A 21,252-nucleotide genomic window follows, 5' to 3' on the forward strand; every position below is an offset into this window, starting at 1 on the left:
AAGAATAAAAAGAAATCAAGTCAGAGATGTTGAACTCAGTGGGAAAGAAAGCTAAGAATGAAATTAGTGCCAACCACAAAGCTCCAAGGCTAAAGGCCTCCATTAGTGGTCAACACTGCACACAAGCTTTTCTTCTCTGGACAAGGTCTAAGATCCTCAGGGTCTAGTTAGCACTTCTCTCATAAGGAAGTGGTGAGAAAAAACAACCATTCAGAAGTGCCCACCTTCTGACCTCCCATTCCAAGCCCTGGATCCTCACATTTACCCCTCCTGTAGAAAAAAAGAAAGAAAAGAAAAAATATGTATGCGTGAAAGCATATGTACCCTAAAAATCAACTACCACTAAGAACTGTGGACTTCTGGATACAAGGGGTACCACTGATAGCCAATGCTCAGATGTAGCCCTTTTCTCCCCATTAGCTTCCAGATTCTTCTCGCAGGAGATGGACGGCTTCTAGAGAATCTAGTCTGACTCAAGGAAGAAACAGAAGAAAATTCAGCAGCTACTGAGCACCTACAAAGTGTGGGGCAGGTACTGGGCACTGAGAATGCAAAGATTATGAGAAGCCCTTACTTCAAGGTGTTCCCCATCTAGTAGTGAAAAGATATAATTATTAGGTCCCACAGAATGCAGTATGTGCTATAGCCACCCTAAAGCTCCTGGTCACCTTTCTTCCCAAATAAAAAGTTTCTTTGGAGGCTGGTGGATGAACAGAAACCAAGATGTCCTCCTGGAATTGCCTGTTTCTCCACATTAAACACCTTCCTGTGCCCCAGGAAGGACTCCGAACAAAACCCCCTTTTCTACCATAGAAGAAGCTTATGCTGTAATTGGGGTGCCACATTTAAAACAGTGAAAAAATAATTAAAGACCACATTGTGATATGGTGCCAGGCATTGTGGGAGAACTCAGTGTACTCTAAAAGTATAGAAGCGGCAGAGTCTGGGGCCCAGTCAGGTGTAAAAGCCATCTAGCTGAAGCAGGAAATGGAGAACAAGCAGTCTTCGGTTCCTAAGCACCTGGCTTTGAACACAGAGCAGGATCCCAGCCCAGCACTTCTACATGGAGCTGAAAAATGAACTTACAGGGTCCTTAGGCTCTTACTCACCAACTCCCTATAATATTCCCACTAACTGAATGCCTTGGAACCCATAGAATTACTCACTTTATTTCTGTTCTATCCTTTCTTCCCTACCACCACTGATCTACACATGCCCAGACAGTGAATTCCTGCTCTAAAGAGAGCTGTTTACTTCCCTTGGGCCCAGTTAGTTACTTTGAATCCCACTCCTTTCTCCAGCACTTGTGGTGGGAGAAGGAACACATAACTTCCATCTCATCCAGGCCCAAGGACCAGGCTTAAAGACTGCCCAATTGAGCTATTAGGGCCACCTTTACCTCCAGCTACAAGAGTAGAATGAAAAGAGCCCTGGACAAATCACAGCTCAGCTCAGCTCTATTCACACTATGTGGGCATTGGTACAGGTCTCTACTTTTCTCAGACTCCATTTTCTTGGATGTAACATGAAGAGGCTTTGATTAGGTGTGTAGTTATTAACCGTAGTCCAACATTAGAATAGGGGAGCTCTTAAAAAATACTGATGCCCAAAGCCCTAAGCCAGAACAATTGTCTAATCAGTCTAAATGGGCTTCCCAAAGCTGGCCAAGACCAACTGTGCAGGCAAGCTAGACTTTCCCAGTAGATCAGAAGGTAAGGAACGTAGCTGGCCTCATGCAAATCTCAGCCCCCTACTATAAGAACAGCAGCTCTAACAGTTGAACTCCACCTTCATTCTGGCCTCTAGGGCCACTAGGATCATGAATTCAAATTTCCTCCTTTCCCTAACCTTGCTTCAGATATGTAAAAAAAAAAATGTATTGGCACCAGTAAATTCAAACTCACACACTTTGAAATCAAGCAAGCATTATGACTTTTACTTCTAAAGGACCAGACCTATCTACCATTATGAACTAGATTTTTTCTATTTGTCACTTCTGGCCTCTATTGCCCAAATTTAAGGAACTCACACCCTACACAGAGGCGATGGTAACAAGAGAGAGCTGCTCTTCCTGCTTCCATAGGCTTTGGCTGCTCTAGTGACACATTCCCATGTGACAGTGTCACATTCCTGAGGGCTTACCAACTACTTGTGACCAGGGACTATGTGGCCAGGGACTATACTAAACCATCTGCCTCACGGTGTCATTATAGCTCCTGTTTCTGGTAGGTTCCCTAAGAACAACCTTTCCAAAGCATCTCTTCCTGGATTGACTCTCACCACCCTGCCTGCCTATCCTTGCATCCAGTTATGCCCCTAAACATTCCCAAGGCCTTTCTATGAAGTTCTCCCCTCAAAAAGCCAGACATATATGATCTCAGGGTCCTGGGATCCAGCCCCACATCAGGCTTCCTGCTTCTCCCTTTTCTTCTGCCCCTCCCCCATTCCCTCACTCTCTCTCTCTCTCTCCCTCTCTCAAATAAATAAATAAAATCTTCATAAAAAAGGAGCCAAACATAGCTGACCACTTCCAACCTCTCAGAGCTGGTGGAGCTGCCTCTTGCCTCAGTTCCCAACAGAATGAGAACATTTCTGAGATGTGGCCACCATCCCCCTACCCAAGGTAGGGCAGACCCACGTCCATTGTCAGGGAAATATAACATTTCTGAGTAAATCACAGACTTTCAGGACAGGAACGGTCCCCAAAGATTAGGCAAACCAACTCCTTATAAAACAGACTATGGCCCCAAAAGGCCAAGATTGCCCTGGGAAGCTAGTGGCAGAGCCCAGATAAAACTCCAGCTCTTCAACTCCAGAAGAGTGTTCTTTTCACAATTCCCCAATACTTCCTCCATTCAACAACAAGTTGGACAAATGCTCATGATCCCAAGATACAAACAAAACCCTACATTAGCTAGGTCAAAGCAGTCCCCAAACAATTCTCATTTCCTAACAAGCAACATCTTGTGTTCAGAAGTAAGGCAAAACCAAGTAAGTTATTGGCTCAACCAGGTGGAAATCTCGACTAGCCCTGAAGGCAGTGGTCCGACATTAGCAGGAAGGGTGACACAGGATACCAGCTGCAAAACAAGAGTCAGGCCAGGCTCCAAACATAAACAACTGACAGGTGGACATCCACACACAAATCCAAATTACTAGAATTCTCTCTAAGCTTTATTCTTGACTCATGATATATTAGAAGGAGAAACTAAAGGGAGGTTGAGCAACTATTGGTATAGGGGAAAGACCTCATGTTTAAACCTGAAACTTCCTTTCTAGCCTTAGAACTCTGGCCTAACCATGACTAGAGCTTAAGTCCAGGCCTTTGTGAAACAACATTTATCTCCCCTTCCCACACTCCTCCTTATACAGTCTAAAACTAGTCTTCTGCTTCCCACTCAAGTCCTGTCTTGCCCTTATTCATTAGCGGAGTAATTTCTGCAGAGCCCCTTAACCTCTTTGAGCCACAGTTTTCCCATATGAAAATATGGGGATAATAATTTCTAGCCTGCCAACTGGAGAGAGCTAATGAATATCAAATGACATAATAATAGTGGTAAAAAGGGCTTTGACAGCTATGATGCATAAGATAAACATAGAGAATTATCAGTATTTGTGTTGAAGATTTTTGTTTGTTTTTTGTCCAGGCAAGGGATAAGGAAAGCTAGGAGCACTGGACAATAACTGTAGGGCAATGCTAGCCAAACTGTACAGGGATTCCTTCAATTCAGATCTGTCAAGGTTGTTTTAAATAGGAACTTCTTAGAAAGCAGACAGCTATCCTCTAAACTTGTAACTCTATCTCAGCTTCTTAACCCGAGTATTCCTTTTTCTGGGCTGCTCAAAAGCTAGAGGCTCCAGAGGAACTTACCTGGAGGGGTCTCTAAGAGCTCTTTCAAGATTTCTTCAGTCTTGGCTCTCCCTGATAAAGGCTGAATCCCAATAGACTGGGGAAAGGAGAACTGTTCAAACCCTCCCTGGAATAACATCTATGTAGGACAATCTCATACAAGGTCTTTTCTATCTCTACTTTTTGAAGGGTTGCCTCCCTCTCAATCCCAGTCTCATAAATTTGTCACCCCTGAGTTCACAGCCTGGAAGTATGGTACTAATGGCACAAATGGCCAGGAAAGTAGAAGTCTATTTTTTTCCTTGTTCCAGAAGCCAAAGTTCACTGGTTAAGGTCAGTTATCCACATCAACATAAGAGTAATACCCTATAGATAACTCATTAGTAGCACTCTGACCACTTCATGTCTGGGAAATTGTTTGGGAAATATATCCCTAACAAATTGTTCTTGTTTGGACTGTCAGAAGAGCCAAGAGAGTTTGCATTGCCTGGGCTTACATGGCTTAGGAAAGGCACTACAAGTACCTGGAAAAAGAAAGTGTTGTTATGGATGGTTGAGAGCTGATTATATGGCAATGCATCACTGGTCCCAAACGGTCTATAAATGAGTTGTTCCACAGAACTGTTCCTAGTAACTGAGGCTTAACCTTTTAAGGATAACCATTCTTAATGGTGAGGTGAAAGTCTTTCATCCACTGGCACACTCTACTGCCTTTGTCAACAGAGGCTGTTAAAATGTGACTTAAGTCTCTGAGCGCCTGAATACTCTATGTTGATTTTCTACAGAACTAATATTTGAGGATTTTCCAGTGTTATCTTATCCAAGTTTCCCACCAACTCTGAGGCTAGCATTATCATCTCTACTTTACCAATAAAGAATGGGAAGCTCAGGGAGGTTAAGGGACTTCCCCAAGATCACACAGGCAATATACTAAAACACAGATCCTCCTGCAAGCTTGGCCTACAATAAGTGCCTGGAGATACTTTCAATCCAACTACCCCAAAGGCTAAAGTATACCAAAGTGTCATCCTCTTTCCCTTTTTGGAGTTTGATCTCAGAGCCTTGGTCTCCTTGTGCTGTAAGATTCAGAAAGCTCCGATCACTCAGAATCTGCAGGCAGCTTCCTGTTTGTCTAAAGAAGAAGGCAATAACACCTGCTGTGGCCTGTAGGCCTGGCCCAATCAAGGTCAACCTCTGGTGTCAGAGGCTCCAAGATTAAAGGCTGGGCAAGCAGAAGCTCTGTTCCATACACTGTGGAAGTCTGGAAACTAAGAAACAAGAGAAGGGAGGGGCATGCCCTGAGTGGGCAGAAGAGATCCTGCATTTCCAGTAATTCTGCTTGTCCTTATTGGGTCTGGCTCCTTTCAACATGATCAATATCTTTAAGCTAGCAAACTTCTGAGACCAGGGGCAGCCACTGAGCTAAATTTGTTTTCAAAATATATTGGTGTTTTTTGTTTTTGTTTTTTGTTTGTTTGTTTTTGTAGTTCACAAATCACTATCTTCCTCAACTCTTCAACTAAATGGCTTAATTACAACTGAATACGCTGCAAAATTACACTTTCCTGCCACCTGAACAAGATCCTTGATACCTATGAGTGGTGGGGAGGTTTCTAACCCAGCTTCAATGTCCTTCTGGGGAAAACTGGAAAGGCATGTGACCACCACCACTACCCTCCACCACCAACAGCCACACCCACACACACACGCACACACATACACACACAGCTTCTTTCCTTAAACTCAAACAGTTATGGCAGCCAGAGGTCTTCTGGGAAATAGGGTTCTCAGTCAGGTACTGTTTGGACTGAAGCTACCCCGAACTGGAAAAACCACAGGAGAGAGAAGGGTCCATGTAAAGCAGAGGAAAGTGGTTTACCTACTGCCAAGCATTCCACTAAGATCATTTAAACACAGATGAAATCACAGCAATCTCTATATATGGGACTTGGAAAGAGAAATAACTTTCCTCATCCTATCCTTCATGCTAACAGAAGGGTCCACAACTCCCACCTTCTCCAGGAAGCCTTTCTCTCTCTGGCAGGTAAACACTTAGAATGTCCTCTTCATTTTCCACTAAACAAAGAATATGGGCCCTTTTCATTTGTGGAGATTTCATGTTTTCCACCCATTTGATAATTTGCTTATTAATGAGCCCATACAGACATTAAAATATGATTTGGCATGAGAAGATGGCCACCACAAAATAAGTAAAAAAAAATTGCAGAACAGTATGGATTTGTGTTATGCATGTATTTAAAACTATATGTGTATAAATGCATTTACAAAGGATTCTAAGTTCATATAACTGGTAAATGGTCGTTATCTCCTTGAACAGTCAGGGGCAGAAGACAGGGAATTTTATATTTTCAGTACTATTTTATTTCTTACAGCAAGTATGTCTTAGTTTCATAATGAAAAAAATAATAAATTGTAAAATAAATAGTGTGTCTTTAAGTATGCCCTACCAAACAGCACAGACTGTTAATATACCCTATATGGTGTCTAGCTCGGCACTTTATGAACAGTTGGAGAAATCATTTAAAGACAAGATGACCTTCAGAGGCACTTACCTATTTTGGAGCACCCAACTTTATCTAGTAGGCTTCAACCTAAACCTCCCAAATGCTAGCCACACCCCACTCTTGGGAATGTGTAGGAAAGAGTACCTTCTATTGCTCCCCAAATTAGCCTACCTTGACTAAAATATGTCCAAATCTGCAAGGATATGCAGCTCTGGGCCCTAAGGCAGCCTGGGTAATAGTGGTGGCAGTAGTGGTAGCAACAGTGGCAACAACAGAACACAGATGCTGAGTGCCCCAACATGATGATCTGTAGAACTTCCCTGCTGTCTTCCCTGATCTGTGTCTCTGGTCCTGCCATCCCTGAGCATAGGCATCAACTCAATCCCTAAACCTCAGGAGCATATACCTCTCAGGATTAAGATTATACAATGCAGCCCTGCCTGCTTGCTATGCCACAGTGAGCAGCACACATAAAAAAATTAAATTTAAAAATTGGGTAATGCTTCAAATATGTACTCTATGGCCAAAGCGTGGGTTGCTTCACAAAGGCAGATGGAAATGCTTGCATGGCTGCCTGTTAGAATCCACTAAAAATTTTGATTCAAATATTCTCCCTTGGTGTGAATGATACCAATATTACGTGAAGACATAAAAAGATGAGTGGAAATTGTCTGTGAACTAGCTGACCACTCACAGGTAAACAGGTTCTCTAAGGTACACAAGAGGGACAATTCCTCCCCATTACTTGGCACTACTCAGCTCCATTCTGCCAGGGCCCAGCTGGGTCTACATTAGCTAATTTCCAGTGGCCCACTGGAATTGTTGTTTGGCTTTCTAGTAGACTTAGCCAAAGAAGTCTGAAAGACAATCCAACTTGACAATAGTAGCTATTAATCTATCTATTCAACATGAATTTTTGAGTACCTCCTCTATGCCAGGCACTGTGCCAGGTACTGGGCATACAATGAGTAGTGGGAAACTCTCCTTGTTCTCATGAAGTTTACATTCTTAGTGGCATAGGCTGATAGAATGGAAAGAACACACTCCTGACAGTCCTGGCTTTAAGATATGATTCTGCCCCTGATGCACTATGGGACCTTGAGCAAGTCCCTTTACCTTGTTGTATTTTATAGTTAGTGAATCTTCCATAGATTCATATAATTTGCTTCCTTTATAAAACAAAATCCTGGGGTAGCTTAGGGGTTTTCAAATGGCCACAATAGTAGCAAGAAGCCATGGTAGTATGTGGAGAAAAGAAAAAGCATCCAAAGACCTTGAATCTGGCTTGGGTTGTTCCCCATGAGCTGTTTGCCCAAGACAGGTGGGATGGGCAAGTCTTTGAATAACATATAGTCAGTGGCAAAGAGACCTGTCCATCTATCCAAGGCAGGTTTGGGCCCAAAAGGCCTGAAAGGTACCCAGCTTCACTGCAGCTTCTATAACTCCACCTCCAGCTGAAGGGATAGGAAACCTTCTACTATAGTACCATTCATTTGATGCTCAAGAGCTGGAGAGAAGGTGGCGCCTCCCTTTCCAGCCACTTGGGGCTATTCATGAGTAGGGCTGCACTGGGGCCTGTTGGAGCCATGCTGCTTAGGTGAATGGGGAGATGGGACTTCCCTGCATACCTTCCACTAAAGCACCAAGCTGTAGGCCTTGCTCAGAGAAACCATAGCATCTGGCATTCTGGGCTCAGAGGCTTAATAAGAAACACACATAGGAGAGAACTTTAAGAGGACAACTAGAAAAATTCTGGGATATCCTGGGCCTACCCTCCTTTCCTTGTGCCCCACATCTCACAAAGCACTTTCAGATGCATTAGTGCCTAAATCTTTGCCATAACCCTAAGAAGTAGGGTGCTATTACTCCTTCCATATTGCAGATAGGAAAATGAGATTTGGAATGATTTAGGAAGTTTGTACTGGTGGCTCAAGGCCAACAAGACTCTCAGGTGCCTCTCTGCCCTATAGGTGTTAATGCACCTTCCCTTCTCCAGGGTGTATTTTTTCCATTACTAGTGTCTAGTATGTCCTACCAGGTTCTAATTCAACACTCTTGGATCCCTTGCATACATTACTGCTGCTTCTCTCTCTCTATGTCTGTCACTGACTATACATTCTTCAAAGACCTGCCCATTCCTAACCACCTCCACCTGGACAAGAGCCCCTTCCTGAGGTGGAGTAATTAGAAACTTTCAAGTCCATGAGTTTACTGAAGGAGAAAGTCTGGGAGCACAGATGGTTGCAACACCACATGGTACATATCATAACAGAAGTTCTTATGAAGTCAGCACACATAGGGTGGTGCAACCAATACTACCTAGGAGTATTAAAGAAAGCTTCCAGTGGAGGTGACATAGAGTGGAGGGATGCGAGGAAGACACACTTGACATTTCAAACTGAAAGAAAAGACATATGCTAGAGCTGAAAGATATAAAAGATATGGCTTACTTGGAAAACCTTGATCCCACAAAGCCATAGCATAGCATACATGTGGGGAGGTAAGTCCGGAAAGTAAGCTAGGATGGTAAATGGCTCTCTATATATACACCATGCTAAGGGGTTTAGATTTTCTTTTCCTCACATTCATTGCAGTGTTATAAATACTGGCAAATGCTGGGAGTAATCTAAATGACACCCAAAAAACTAAAGGTAAATTATGGCACAGCCAATGGATGGAATTTTATAAAACCATTAAAGTGTTCATTTTTAAAAATTAAGCATTTACCTAAATTTTTAGTGATATATTAAGTAAGGATAAAGTAGTAGTACTTTTTTATGTGTACTATGACTGCACCATGGACAATTATATTACATATATGAGCTATGACAAGAAATACACATAAATAATAATTGCTACGTTAAAATGGTGGATTTATGGACGATTACTCCATTTACTAAACTCTGTCATATGTCATGTTGGGTTTTATAAAAAGGGGAAATACAAAAATAACTACTCTTCCTCCATTTGACTCCTCTTTCCTTCGCCCTTTCTCACTCATCCACCTGCTTGCTTACTCTCCTTCGTGAACAGTCATTCTAATCTACCACCTGAGAGGCCTCTAAGAAAGAAAAGGCTGACAGCAAGGTGGCTGTACACAGCAGCAAGTTCCTACACAGCCAAGAGGCTGCTTCAGCCTAATGTTGGGGAGGAATCTTCCACTCAAAAGCACTGCCCAGCTCTACCCAACTAAGCCTTCTTTGGTTAAATAGCCTTAAGAACTTGTTCCCAAACAAAGGAAGACAAATACCAAGACTACTTCTATCATGCCCTCCCTTCAGGGCTCAGGGTAGGTGAGGATCAAATTCATGGCCAGCTCCTGGGTGGCTGAACTACAGCCTGAGATCCTTGATTCACAAGTAAAAACTATACAAAATATCAGTAAAAAGGAAGAATAAGATGAGTGAAAACAGACCCAGCCAAGAGCACATCACCTCTAGGAACTTGCTTATGTCCTATCAGCCCATTAGGCCTTGACAAGAAATTCAGAAATCACTCTCCTTTGATATACAGGTCTAACACCAAAGAAAGCCATATTCACAAAATACAGGATCAGTTGAAGGCTTAGCACTAGGTGTGTGGCAATCTCCCTCACTAGAAATTCCTCCCAAGCCCACATCCCTAGCTCTCCACATCCAAGGGCAGCATAGATGTCAGTGACTCAGACAGAGGAAAAGGAAGGGGACCTTAGCAATTTAAGACTTGGCCAAAAGCAATTTCATAGCCCTAAGAAGAGGGATGTTGTGGAGGAAGGGGGTAAAGGAAGTCAAATCTCATTTGCATTCAGTTTTGGTTTGTTTCTTAGTCTCTCCCTTCCCTGCTGGAACAATGACCAATCCCAGGGTCTTCTATTCTTCCTGGAGTCACCAATGACCCAAAATAACCAGCAATTGTGGTTTGCAGGCTGGACTCCAAGGCCCCACGCAAGGCACTTAGTCAACAGTTGTCTCTCCAAGCCAGGATGCCCACAGTGAGCTCTGTGGTAGGTGGATCCAAGACCTCTAAGCAGAGTTCACTGAAATAAAGAGGGTTACTTACACATGGATAGCTGGGGGGAAAAATAATGTTCCCAATGTCACTGTAAAGAGAGGGCAACTTCTCCAAATAATCACTGCTCTCTGTTCTGTTACACTCTTTCCAAGAAGCCTTACTATCTTCTTAAAGACTGGGCACAAATAATAAGAATTTCAGGAAAAGCCAATGTTCTCATTACACAGATACTAAAACTATGGCCCATAGAAATGACTTGCTCAGGGGCTCCTGGGTGGCACAGTCATTAAGCGTCTGCCTTCGGCTCAGGGCGTGATCCTGGCGTTATGGGATCGAGCCCCACATCAGGCTCCTCTGCTGGGAGCCTGCTTCTTCCTCTCCCACCCCCCACCCCCCCCGCTTGTGATCCCTCTCTCGTTGGCTGTCTCTGTCAAATAAATAAATAAAATCTTAAAGAAAAAAGATATGACTTGCTCAAGATCGCACAGGCAGAGACTAAGAAACAGATACCCTGATTAAGTACACTATTCTTTTCATTGCACCATTTCTATTAAAAAGCATTAAGAAAAAAACCATTCAGACAGGCGCCTCAAGCTATAAATGTCAAAAAGCTCAGCTCTTCTAACCTAGGGCTAGACAGCTTAGGACTGAGGATGGGAGGCAGAGGGACATTGGACTCATTACACTCAGGAAAGCCAAGTGAGAAGCTTAGGCATACAAAAGGCACACACAAAGAATTTACTAACTGGAACGCTTTACCTACTCCAAGGGATTGGTTTAAGATGTTGAGAGGCCCAGGAAGACCCTGCCCTACCCCCACACTCTGAGCATCTTTAGGTTAAGCAAGGCTACTCCTAGGCTGTCAGAGATCTAAGTAAGAAGCTAGACAGAGGTGACCAGACTGGGTCAAGAGAGCCAGGAGAGATAAAAAAGAATGGGAAGAAATGAAAGCGGGGTGGAGAAATCACAGTCATTCCAGAGCTCTCCCATCTTTCTCTCTTCTCTCCCACCTCTCCTCCATCTCCATCAAAGAGCCTCAACCACCTGCTGTAAGCAAGCCCTACACTATGAAAAAAAGAAAAGTTTGCAAGTGGCACTATATAAACTTGAGAAAGGCATTCTCTGTACCAAAAAAGAACAGAGGACTAGTTGAGGTGGTAAAGGGCATTTGAGGGGGGAGAAAATAGCCAAATAAGGCATACTTGACTGGTAGGGAATCATCAGGAAAAGTTCCAAAAGCTTACGTCACAGGGAGGAAGCGTTTAGTCATTGGTTTCCTCTGACAACTGGCCTAAGGCCAGGAGACAAACTCCCAACCTTAGGAAAATGCCCAGGCTATGGCAGAGAGAAAGACAACCAAAAGAGATTTTCCCCAGGCCCACCCTCAGGCTCTGCTGGAGCAGCTTTTCAAGTACCAGCAGAGAGGTATAGTGTAACAGTGAAGCAAAATGCAAGATGTTCTCACTAAACATATTCTAGATCCACCATGCCTCAAGAGGAGTAAGAAACCTGGGGAAGAGGGATCTGATCTAATCTGGTTACATATTTCTGATATTGTTGATAGTTTCATGTTAAAGAAAGGAAAATTTCAAAGGTAAAGAAGTTAAGTGACATTTGTTCTCAGGAGGGAATTTCTGAGTTATTAATATCCCAGGTATATCTGCAAGGATGTTTGGAGAGGAGTTTTGCTCACTTAAAACCCTTGAAGATAATGGGGTGCCTGGGTGGCTCAGTCGGTTAAGCGTCTAACTCTTGATTTTGGCGCAGGTCATGATCTCAGGGTCTTGAGAATAAGCTCTGCATTGGGCTCCATGCTCAGTGTGGAGTCTGCTTGAGATTCTTTCTCTCCCTCAGCCCCTCTCCCTGCTCGTGCCCCACCTAAAATAAATAAATAAATAAATAAATAAATAAATAAATAAATAAATAAATAAATAAATAACATGTTTTAAAAAACACCCTTGAGGATAGCAAAGATCTGTACAACTTAACTGATGACACTCAAATAGATGACACTATTACCTTGACCCCCACCCTATAATTCCACACCACAGATTAGTCACCCTCAGTCAAAGACCACAACAGATAAGAACCTCTTGGTGTACTTCATCTAACCTTCGACCTGAGATTTCTGAAAAAGGACAGGGGGTTGGGGGATGTGGTAGGGAGTGGTAGGGGGCAGATTAGACTGAGACAGCAAAATCAGGAATCTTATCTAAATACACTAAGATGGAGAAAAGTAAAGCCTTGATCCTTCCCAGATTTTTTTAAAGATTTATTTATTTATTTTAGAGAGAGAGAGAGCACGAGTGGAGGGGCAGAGGAAGAGAGAATCTCAAGCAGACTATAAACTGAGCACGGATCCCCACGCAGGGCTGGATCTCACGAACCTGAGATCATAACCTGAGCCAAAACCAAGAGTCAGGAACTCAATTGATTGTGCCACCCAGGGATCCCCCTTCTCAGGTATTTAAGGGAGTCCAGGACTAACGAGAGGAAAGGAAATGCTGACCAAGTCTGATAGGTATGCATTGTTCCCCCTTCTAGGCCCTGACCCCTGTCACCTCCCAAATACGTATCCAGGAAAGGATTTCTTGGAATTATACTTTGTTTTGTGAGACCACATGCCCACATCTCAACTTTTCTCTTTCATTAGGCCTTGACTGATACTCTGCCGTATAAAATACCTACATGGGCAATAAAAACAATAAAATTTATTTCAGTTAATTTACCCAATTCTAGAAAATCCAAGGTGCAGTCTTCCCCAACAAACCCCTTCAGAGCTACTGGCTCTAACTGACCCTGCAAAGAGTAACTTGGTCTATGCTTGCATGTACTCTGTGGCTGTCCTTGAAACACCTCAAGGCTTCCTTCATTTCGACAAACTCTCTCTTTTTTTAAGATTTTATTTATTTGTGCACAAGCACAAGAGAAGGGAGAGAGAGGGAGAAGCAGACACCCCACTGATCAGGGAGCTCGACTCAGGGCTCAATCCCAGGACCCTGGGATCATGACCTGAGCTGAAGGCAGACACTTAACCAACTGAGCCACCCAGGAGCCCCCAAACTCACTTTCAAGAGAGCACTGGCCTAGGGTTTATCTCCACGTACCAAAACCACATCACCCTCCCACCCAGAACAGCCGCCACTCCCAAGTATACACTTCCTTCAAAGCCCTGTTCATGTCCCATTAAACCCCCTTCTCAAAATCTACAGAGAATGCTATGTAAAATTTATTTTTCTCAAAATGTTTTTAAGTGAGTTAGCCTTAAATATCCAATTAAATAGGAGATCTATGAAGGCAGCAATTGTATACTCCATTCATTTATTTGTATCTTATATAGTAAATAGTACCTAGAAACCACTCAATAAATGGTGAGAACGCAACTGCCTGCCTTCTTTCTTACCCATCTTATCTAGCACAGGGTTGAGCATATAGTAGTTCAGTTCCATAAAAAATTATAATAACAAACATTTGCATCTAACTTATTAGATACTAGGCACAGTTCTAAGCACTTTACACAAATTGCCTCATTTAATCCTCAGAACAACCCTATGAGATAGGTACTACTATTATTTTCACTTTACAGTTGAGGAAAATGAGACACACAAGTTAAGTAACTTGCCCAAGGCTATACAACTAATTGGTCACAGAGCTGGGATTTAAGTCCAAGCAGTCTGGTTCCAGAGTCTGTGCTTTCCCCACTACTCTATGCTACCTTTCTATGAAGTCCTGAAAGTTCTTTTATTTTTTTAGCTCTCTACCTGCCCCAGGCTTCGCCTACAACACCTAGAGGTGAGTAGTGAGGGTTGAGGCCAGGAAACTCCAGTCTGAATTCAAAATGGCTGCTACAGCAGAAAATACTGCCACCAAAGTACTAACAAAAGTACCATAATGTTCTCCTAATTCAAGGAACAGGTCAAGCTGGAACATTAAGTTAGATACAGAGAGGTCAGAACTCAAAATTTTAAAAAGGCAAAGAGAAAGCAATAATTTGGGTGAGGAGCGGGCAGGAAGAGAAAACAGTCATTCTGGGGCCCCAGAAAAACTGAGTCACCCACTGACTGAAACCTGCTACAGCAGAAGCTATTTAGGGGAACTCCATTGCAGCCATCTTGTTAATGTAATCACCACAGAGCCAATTCTCTGGAAATCTGTGTCCCTTTGGTGAATAGAGTCATTCTTCCAAGATAGGCAAGTTAGTGAGAGACCACTAACTTACTAATTGGGAAAGCCAAGTTCTCCTGTCCAACTTTATGTGATCCTGAACAAGCTGACTCCTCTGGCTATGAATAGAAAAGAAATAATTCTACTCCATAAAGACTCTTAGGACAGTTGAGGCTCAGTCTTAAGCAGGAAAATGTGTCTAATCTCCTCCCTTTACCTCCCTTCAACATGCATATCTGTTTTCTACCACTCCTTGCAAACAATGCAAAAAACATTTACCTTCCTGGGAAGTGCTACAAAGAGTCCCAAAGGCACTGTCAGAGCCTGAACCATCTCCATACAACATTTGAGGTCAGCTCTACACACTCAGAAGGATTTGCTCTTCCCACGACCATAATAACACTATGGTCAGGTCATCCCCCTGCACAGAGGTAGGAAGCACTGACCACCCTGCACCAAGTGCCATTTAGAAGGCAGACCTTAAAAGTTCCTCCCCTAGGGGCACCAGGTTGGCTCAGTTGGGTGGGCATCCAACTCTTTATTTTGCCTCAGGTTGTGTTCTCTCTAAAACAAATAAATAAATAAGTCTTAAAAGAGAAGTTCCTCCCCTACATGGAGGAGGGCAGACAATTTAGGTTTTGGTCCCAACCTTATTACAATTCACTCATATCACTTCCCTTTTCTGGCCTTTGCTGTCCCCATCTAAAACATAAAGGTAGAAATAAAAAGTTAAAGGCCAGGTCATTTGCTCTGTGGTTCAAAACACCCATGTGAGAAACCTAGACCATCCAGAACAATCAGCTGAAGTGAAGTTTAAGGCTGAGGTCATCTTAAGTGAAGATGCATTTGGAATGCTGTACCTCAGCTCACTGGTGGTAGATATCTTGGGAAGTTGGTTTATGCCCACCAGCTCTCAAAGTCTACCAATATCCAATTACCACACTTACAAGGTTAGAAAGTACATTTGAAACATAACCTAGTAGTTTCCAAGCATTTCAGTAGAACTACAAGGGGTATATGCTATTGGCAGCTAGTAAAAAGAAAGAGGGGACACCCATTCAGTTTTCAGTGTTTGTCTGAGGCTCTTCAGTCAACCTTCACAATACAGTGTCATTGGTTTCTTTCTTATTCCTCGGTAAGGAAAGACATAGCCCTTTCCCCTCTATAGACTTAAGAAGAAACAGCCAAGAACACTCATGCCAGTGTTCCTGTTAGAGCGACTACTGAAACAAACCAACTCCCAAGCAAGAAACTCCATTCTGAACTCAGCACCCAGGAAAAAAACAGTACTCCAGAGGTGTAGGGGAACAAAGAAGGTACATTCTAGCGAGTGCTGATGAACTGTATATTCCCAGCAAAGCCTAGCACACTGCCTGGTACATAGAAGGCACTCAAATTTTGAGGGAAAAAAAATGTCTGAAGGAAAAAAACATAGAAATGGGAGGCTTGAGGCTGTATTGAGGCTCTCAAGGACATCAGTACTGGAAAGGTCCCTAGAGTGTACTTATTACTTTTACATACCCTCATGACAAATTGGAGAGACTGAGAGCCTAAAGAAGGGACTTGCCTAAATATTTACTTCATTTAGATCACTTTATGGAGGACAGGGAAGATGTTCTTCTTACATGGAAAGTGAAGAAGAAAAGTTCTCAGGTCAGTGTTACTTGCCACTTCCCCAATCAATGGAGTCCTGAGCTACCCTTCAAGGGACTGCTCCTATACCACAAATCAGAACCTGGAATTGAAAAGTTTTTCAGCTCTATCAAGCATGAAATGGAGGGATGAACAACAAAACCAGCCAATCATGACAAGACCACCTCTCCACTTGACCACTAGACTGGCCCAAAGGAGACTACCTTTGTATTCTGGGTTTTTTTATTTTTTTGTTTTGTTTCGTTTTTCTTTTGGGGCAGACGAGTGGGGTGTGGTAGCAGGGAGAAAAGATTGTGAGAGTTTGGAAAGCCATACATGATAAACTCAGTTCTATCTTTGAAAAATCAGAAACACACTGTTCCCAACCTGTTATAATGCCAATTTTCATCAACTCTAGCCATTAACAGCCCAACCCTGGTGGTGTCGGTAGCCAGATATTCTCCCCTCTGGGGACCTTGAGTCTGGAAATTCCAGTGAGGGGGACTCCCAGGAAGATACAAAGGAACCTAGACAGACTGTTGCCAAGCAACACTAGTAGAACAGAGTTCAGATAAATGTAGCTGTCATCTCATCTCATCCAGATAGAACTGAATTTGGAATCAGGGAGACAGATCAGATGACCTCTAAATATCACTTTATCATCCAGTAAAGCACTCTCCTGAGAGGAGGAAAAGAGAAAAGTAAAAATAACACCCTTAAAACAAAGCTATTGTTATAGACAGCTAGAGAATAATGAAGAGTTAGCAGACCAGTGGTCAATACCGCCCTTGTCACCCACTCACAGAGCAACTTTCCCCTCTGCAAGACTAAGTATAGATTAGTTGGTGCCTTCAAGTGTCCTCCTACTCCACCAGCCCCTCTCTGCCCAGAGGGCTATTCAAGGAACAGCTTAAAGGAAATCCCCAAGATGGTTCCTGCTCTATCATCTACGCTTTCACAAAGGGCTGAATGAACTAGAGAAATAAAGAGGTGGAGAGATGCAGGATCCAGAGTCACCCTCTCTCACATATAACCTCCATTCCTAATCCCTTGCCCTGCCTTGAAGTCTGTAGGAAGGGCTGGTTCAAGAGTTAAAAGACTGAGATTCTGCCTTCTATTCACAAAGTACCATTTTAGTGCCACTCGAGTGGCTCAAGCAATGCTAGGAATGGCCGGAGAATAAACAGTCCACAAAGTCCCTGTTAAAGTTTAGCTGAATCCAGATCCAAAAGCCTTCAAATACTTCAAGGAGGTGGACTCTACATCTGCTCATATGGATGGTCCCATCAATAGTCATTTGATCACCTTTCCGCTGACCTATTGAGGTAGAGCTAAAAATCCAGCAAATTGAAAAGGTTTTACCAAGACTGATACTCTAACTAAGACCTGGATTCAAGTCTTGGCTTTGCTACTGACATGCTATATCATTCTAGATCAGCCCCTTCTTATCTGTGGGTCTCAGTTTCCCCATCTATACAATGAGAAAGTTTAGACTTGACCACTGTGAAGAGCCTTTTCAACTCTAACAAACCAAAAATTCAAGAAAACCTTGAAAATTCAAAACAATCTCTTTTTAGGGAATCAAAAAGTCCCAAAGACTTTGTGACCTAAAACAATTTAAAGAGGGCAGGGAGGGGGGAAGTTGTGGTTTGTTTGTTTTTTTTTTTTTACAACTGTCTTAGCAGAAAGGGTGGATATCAGTTAGTAAGCTTCTTCGTTCTGGCAGACTTAGGAAACTAGCAACTAGAAGCAGAATCCAAGAATTGGCAGGGAGAGCGTGCAGAGAAGCATGTTTTAACAGACTTAATGGAGGTTGGGCTGATTAAAGGAGACAATTGGCTGTAAAAGTGAAACCAATCCTGGGCAGATTGTAGACATAGTTCATAAGAATGAATGGATTTGATTTTTCCACTACCCTTCCCTATCTGTCATAATCCAGAAATAGCCTAACAGCCTAGTGAAGAAGGAGCAGAAAATAGGGAATCTTCTTCCTCCATTAAAGTTACTAGCTGACATGCAGTGAACTAGTGTATGCCCCTGGATGCCTCAGGATTGGGACGAGGGATGAGAAAAGTAACAGGGGGCATCTTGTGAAACCCCCAACTCTCACCAGGAGACCACCAAATGCCAATGTTACTTTGTCTAAACTATCTACTTCCTTTTATCTGAGGACCAGGAAGGCCTAAGAACAGGGAGCAGTTTGCTTTGGGCAGGAGAGAGGACTCAACTTCAAGAACCTAATCATTGAGTCAGAATAGAGGATCATTGAAATAAGCATCAAAAAGCCTGGGCCCTAATCTTGGTTATGTCACCATATGCTCTTAGGTAGTTCTTTTCCGTAAGCCCAATATCCTCATTAGTTAAAAGAGAGAAATAGTGGGGTAGGAAGAGGAAGAAAGTTGTACTAGACGGTCTCAGAGGTCCCTTTCAGGTCAAGATTCTATGCTCTTAATAGGCATGATATAGTTGTTTCTCCTAAAAGTTGACCATTCCTTGAACTGAACAGCACGAAAAATTCTGCAAAGCTTTCAGACTATCAAAATTCAGCCCTCTCCTTCCAATTTGATTCACGTTTCAGTCAATCTGCATAAAAATACCCTCAGTATTCAGGTACCTTCAGTACCCTAGGCCTGACCTCAAACAGCTCATTCTCCAGCCTCTGTCCAAGCCCAGGAAAAGGATCACCAGGCTATCTTCTTTGCCAATTCTGAGATGGGATGGTTAACGCAACTTTGAGACAATTTCCAGGCCCATCAAGTTGCATTTAAAGGTGAGATTATTAGAAATGAGGATAAAAGATGCCATTAGTGAGGAGAGGTCATGGGGCAAAGTCTGTTCCCAGAAATCCACCCATCTATTTAGGTAAAACCACCCACAGAGAGATAAACTCAGAGTCTCTGGAAGGATCGTTATAATCCTCCATGTTGGGAGACAGTGGGCTTTTTTCCCCCTCTTTCTCTTTTCAAATTCATCCTCTCTCACTTTACGTGTGTCAGGGAAGAGGGGACAAGTGTGGAAAAACCCCATGTCATAAAACCATGAGCAGTTTTAAAAAGAGAGAATGTAGAAGCACATATTTGTTGAAAACTTGGTGTTTCTAATAGGCAGGGTTCTGGAAAGGCAAGAATGACTTGGCAGAAAGACTGGAATATAGCAACGTGGCAACCAAATTCAGCATATACCCAAAGAACCAGGCTCCCCACTTCTCTCCTTCAGGGACGCTCAGACCTTCTCAAGGCTACTAGTAACTATCTCAGCTCTACGAGGCTCAGGCAGTCCTCTAGGGAGAGGGGTCTGGAAGCATAAGCTGCTTGGCCTTAGGGACTCAAGCCAGGGTGGTCACCAGGCCTTCCTGAACAAGAGAAGGGCCCCAGTAGTCTCTTGGTATGACTTGCACAAAAGCAAGCAGGACTCATTATTCAGGCACACCCCTCCCATGCCCCTCCCTTCTGGGCATCCGGCCTCCCTAGGCCCCACTCCCAGGAGGCTTCTGCTCTTCTCATAACAGCCAGTGGGGTGGAGATCAAATCCTAGAAGCTTCCACCATTCTAGAGAGGTGTGGCCCTACTGGGGAAAATCCACACCTCACAGAACAGTCTGGAGGGGATAGGAGGAGATAGAGAGCCATTAAGCAATGGGAAGGGCAAGGATCTGTCGGTGGAGAGGAGTTAGAAACCAGTCTTCTACCCTAGGAAGTAGAGCAGACCTCCTCCTCCCAGTGAAGTATTAGTGATCCTGGGTAGAAGCAAACAGCCCCTTATGAGTCCCTGCACAACTGTCTCCTCCACCAACCCTTTCTTCCCGTAATAGTGGGAAACATCTGGAGCCTTGATCAGCCCATTGCAGCTCCCTATTCCCTTCCCACGGCCCCTCCTGGACCAAGGCAGCCCTGCCCCCAGAAAAGCGCCAATTCCTGAACTGGAGGAAGTGTTCCTCTCCCCTGCCCCCATAGCCCGTCAGTGACAAGAGGAGACCTCGGGCCCCCAAAGAACCTTCCCTACTGCTTCATCCCACACGCAGGACGCTGGAATCTGAGAAAGAGGCCGGTCCCGCCCGGTCCACACTTCTAGCCCGGTACCCACTCACACCGGAGGGCTCACCAGACCAGGACTCCATTCTTGCCCCTCCCCACCCCAGGCCTTAGCGGAGGGCGCGGCATTCTGAGTGGGCGGATGGCTGGCCAAGCCCCTAGGCATCAGCAAGAGGCTACCAGAGTCGGCTAGAGCTCCCAGGGCGGCAGCGCACATCCCCCGTACTCACCGTCTTAGGCATGGTGGCTGCAAAAGTGGCAGAGTTGATAAAGTTCGGCTAGGAGCTGTCTGGCAGCGCTGAGCACACAGTACGGACAGCAGGGACTCTGGGGGCCGGAGGCTCGGATTGGGTCCCTCTCTCTCTTTGGGGCAACTGCTCGGCTTCCTGCTAACGGGCCACGACTTCACAAACCCCACCCAGGAAAGAGCCGCCCCTGTCGCGTCGCCCGCTTCTTTATGTGGCTGGGCTTCCGCGCTGTTCCCCGCCCTCGCGCCCGCCTTCTTGCCGGCCGCTGGCCTCGCCCCGCCCAGCCCAGCCTGGCCACACCAACCACGTGGGGGTCAGGCTGGGCCTGGGCGCTCCATGGGAGACTCCCACCCCCAACACAGGCCTACTCTTTATCCCACCCCTTTCACAGTCCCTACCCCTTCAAATCCAGGCCATCCGGCCCCACCCCCAAGCAGGGCCCGACCCTGGGCGGCACCCTGGCAGAGGCTTACAGCCCCTGACTGCAAGTTTCCACTAATGGGAAGCTCACTACCTATCAAAACTGTCTGTTCCCTCTCAAGACAGCTCTGACTCTCAGAAAGTCATTGTGTGTAGCTGAACTCCTTTTTTCTGTGCCTTCCCCTATGGATCTCAGCTCTGCTCCCCGTGACCACAAACCTCCTTTGCAGTCCCTAATAATTCCTTAGAGCTCTGAAGATCGCATGTCCCCCTGAAACTTCTCTTCTCTTGGCTACACTGCCTCAGCTCCTCCAACACTTTATTTGCTCTCTTCTGTAGACCTCTATATCCTTTTTCCCATCGTATTTCCTCCCCATTCTTACTCAATCCTCA

The 21,252-nt window shown here is 44.2% G+C and overlaps 1 protein-coding gene across 1 annotated transcript in view; it reads right to left on the reverse strand.

Moving 5' to 3' along the window:
- The window catches only part of MSN (moesin), a 65,253-nt gene extending 44,621 nt beyond the window's left edge, over nucleotides 1-20,632 (reverse strand). Inside the window, exon 1 of the mRNA XM_087860015.1 lies at nucleotides 20,422-20,632. Within this exon, the coding sequence (XP_087716141.1) occupies nucleotides 20,422-20,433 (12 nt within the window). The 5' untranslated portion in view covers nucleotides 20,434-20,632. The remainder of the gene's footprint in view (nucleotides 1-20,421) is intronic.
- Nucleotides 20,633-21,252: the final 620 nt, after the last annotated feature.

This window comes from Ursus americanus, chromosome X (assembly GCF_024610735.1).
Source record: "Ursus americanus isolate L20-20 chromosome X, mUrsAme1.1.p, whole genome shotgun sequence".
Taxonomy (NCBI): domain Eukaryota; kingdom Metazoa; phylum Chordata; class Mammalia; order Carnivora; family Ursidae; genus Ursus; species Ursus americanus.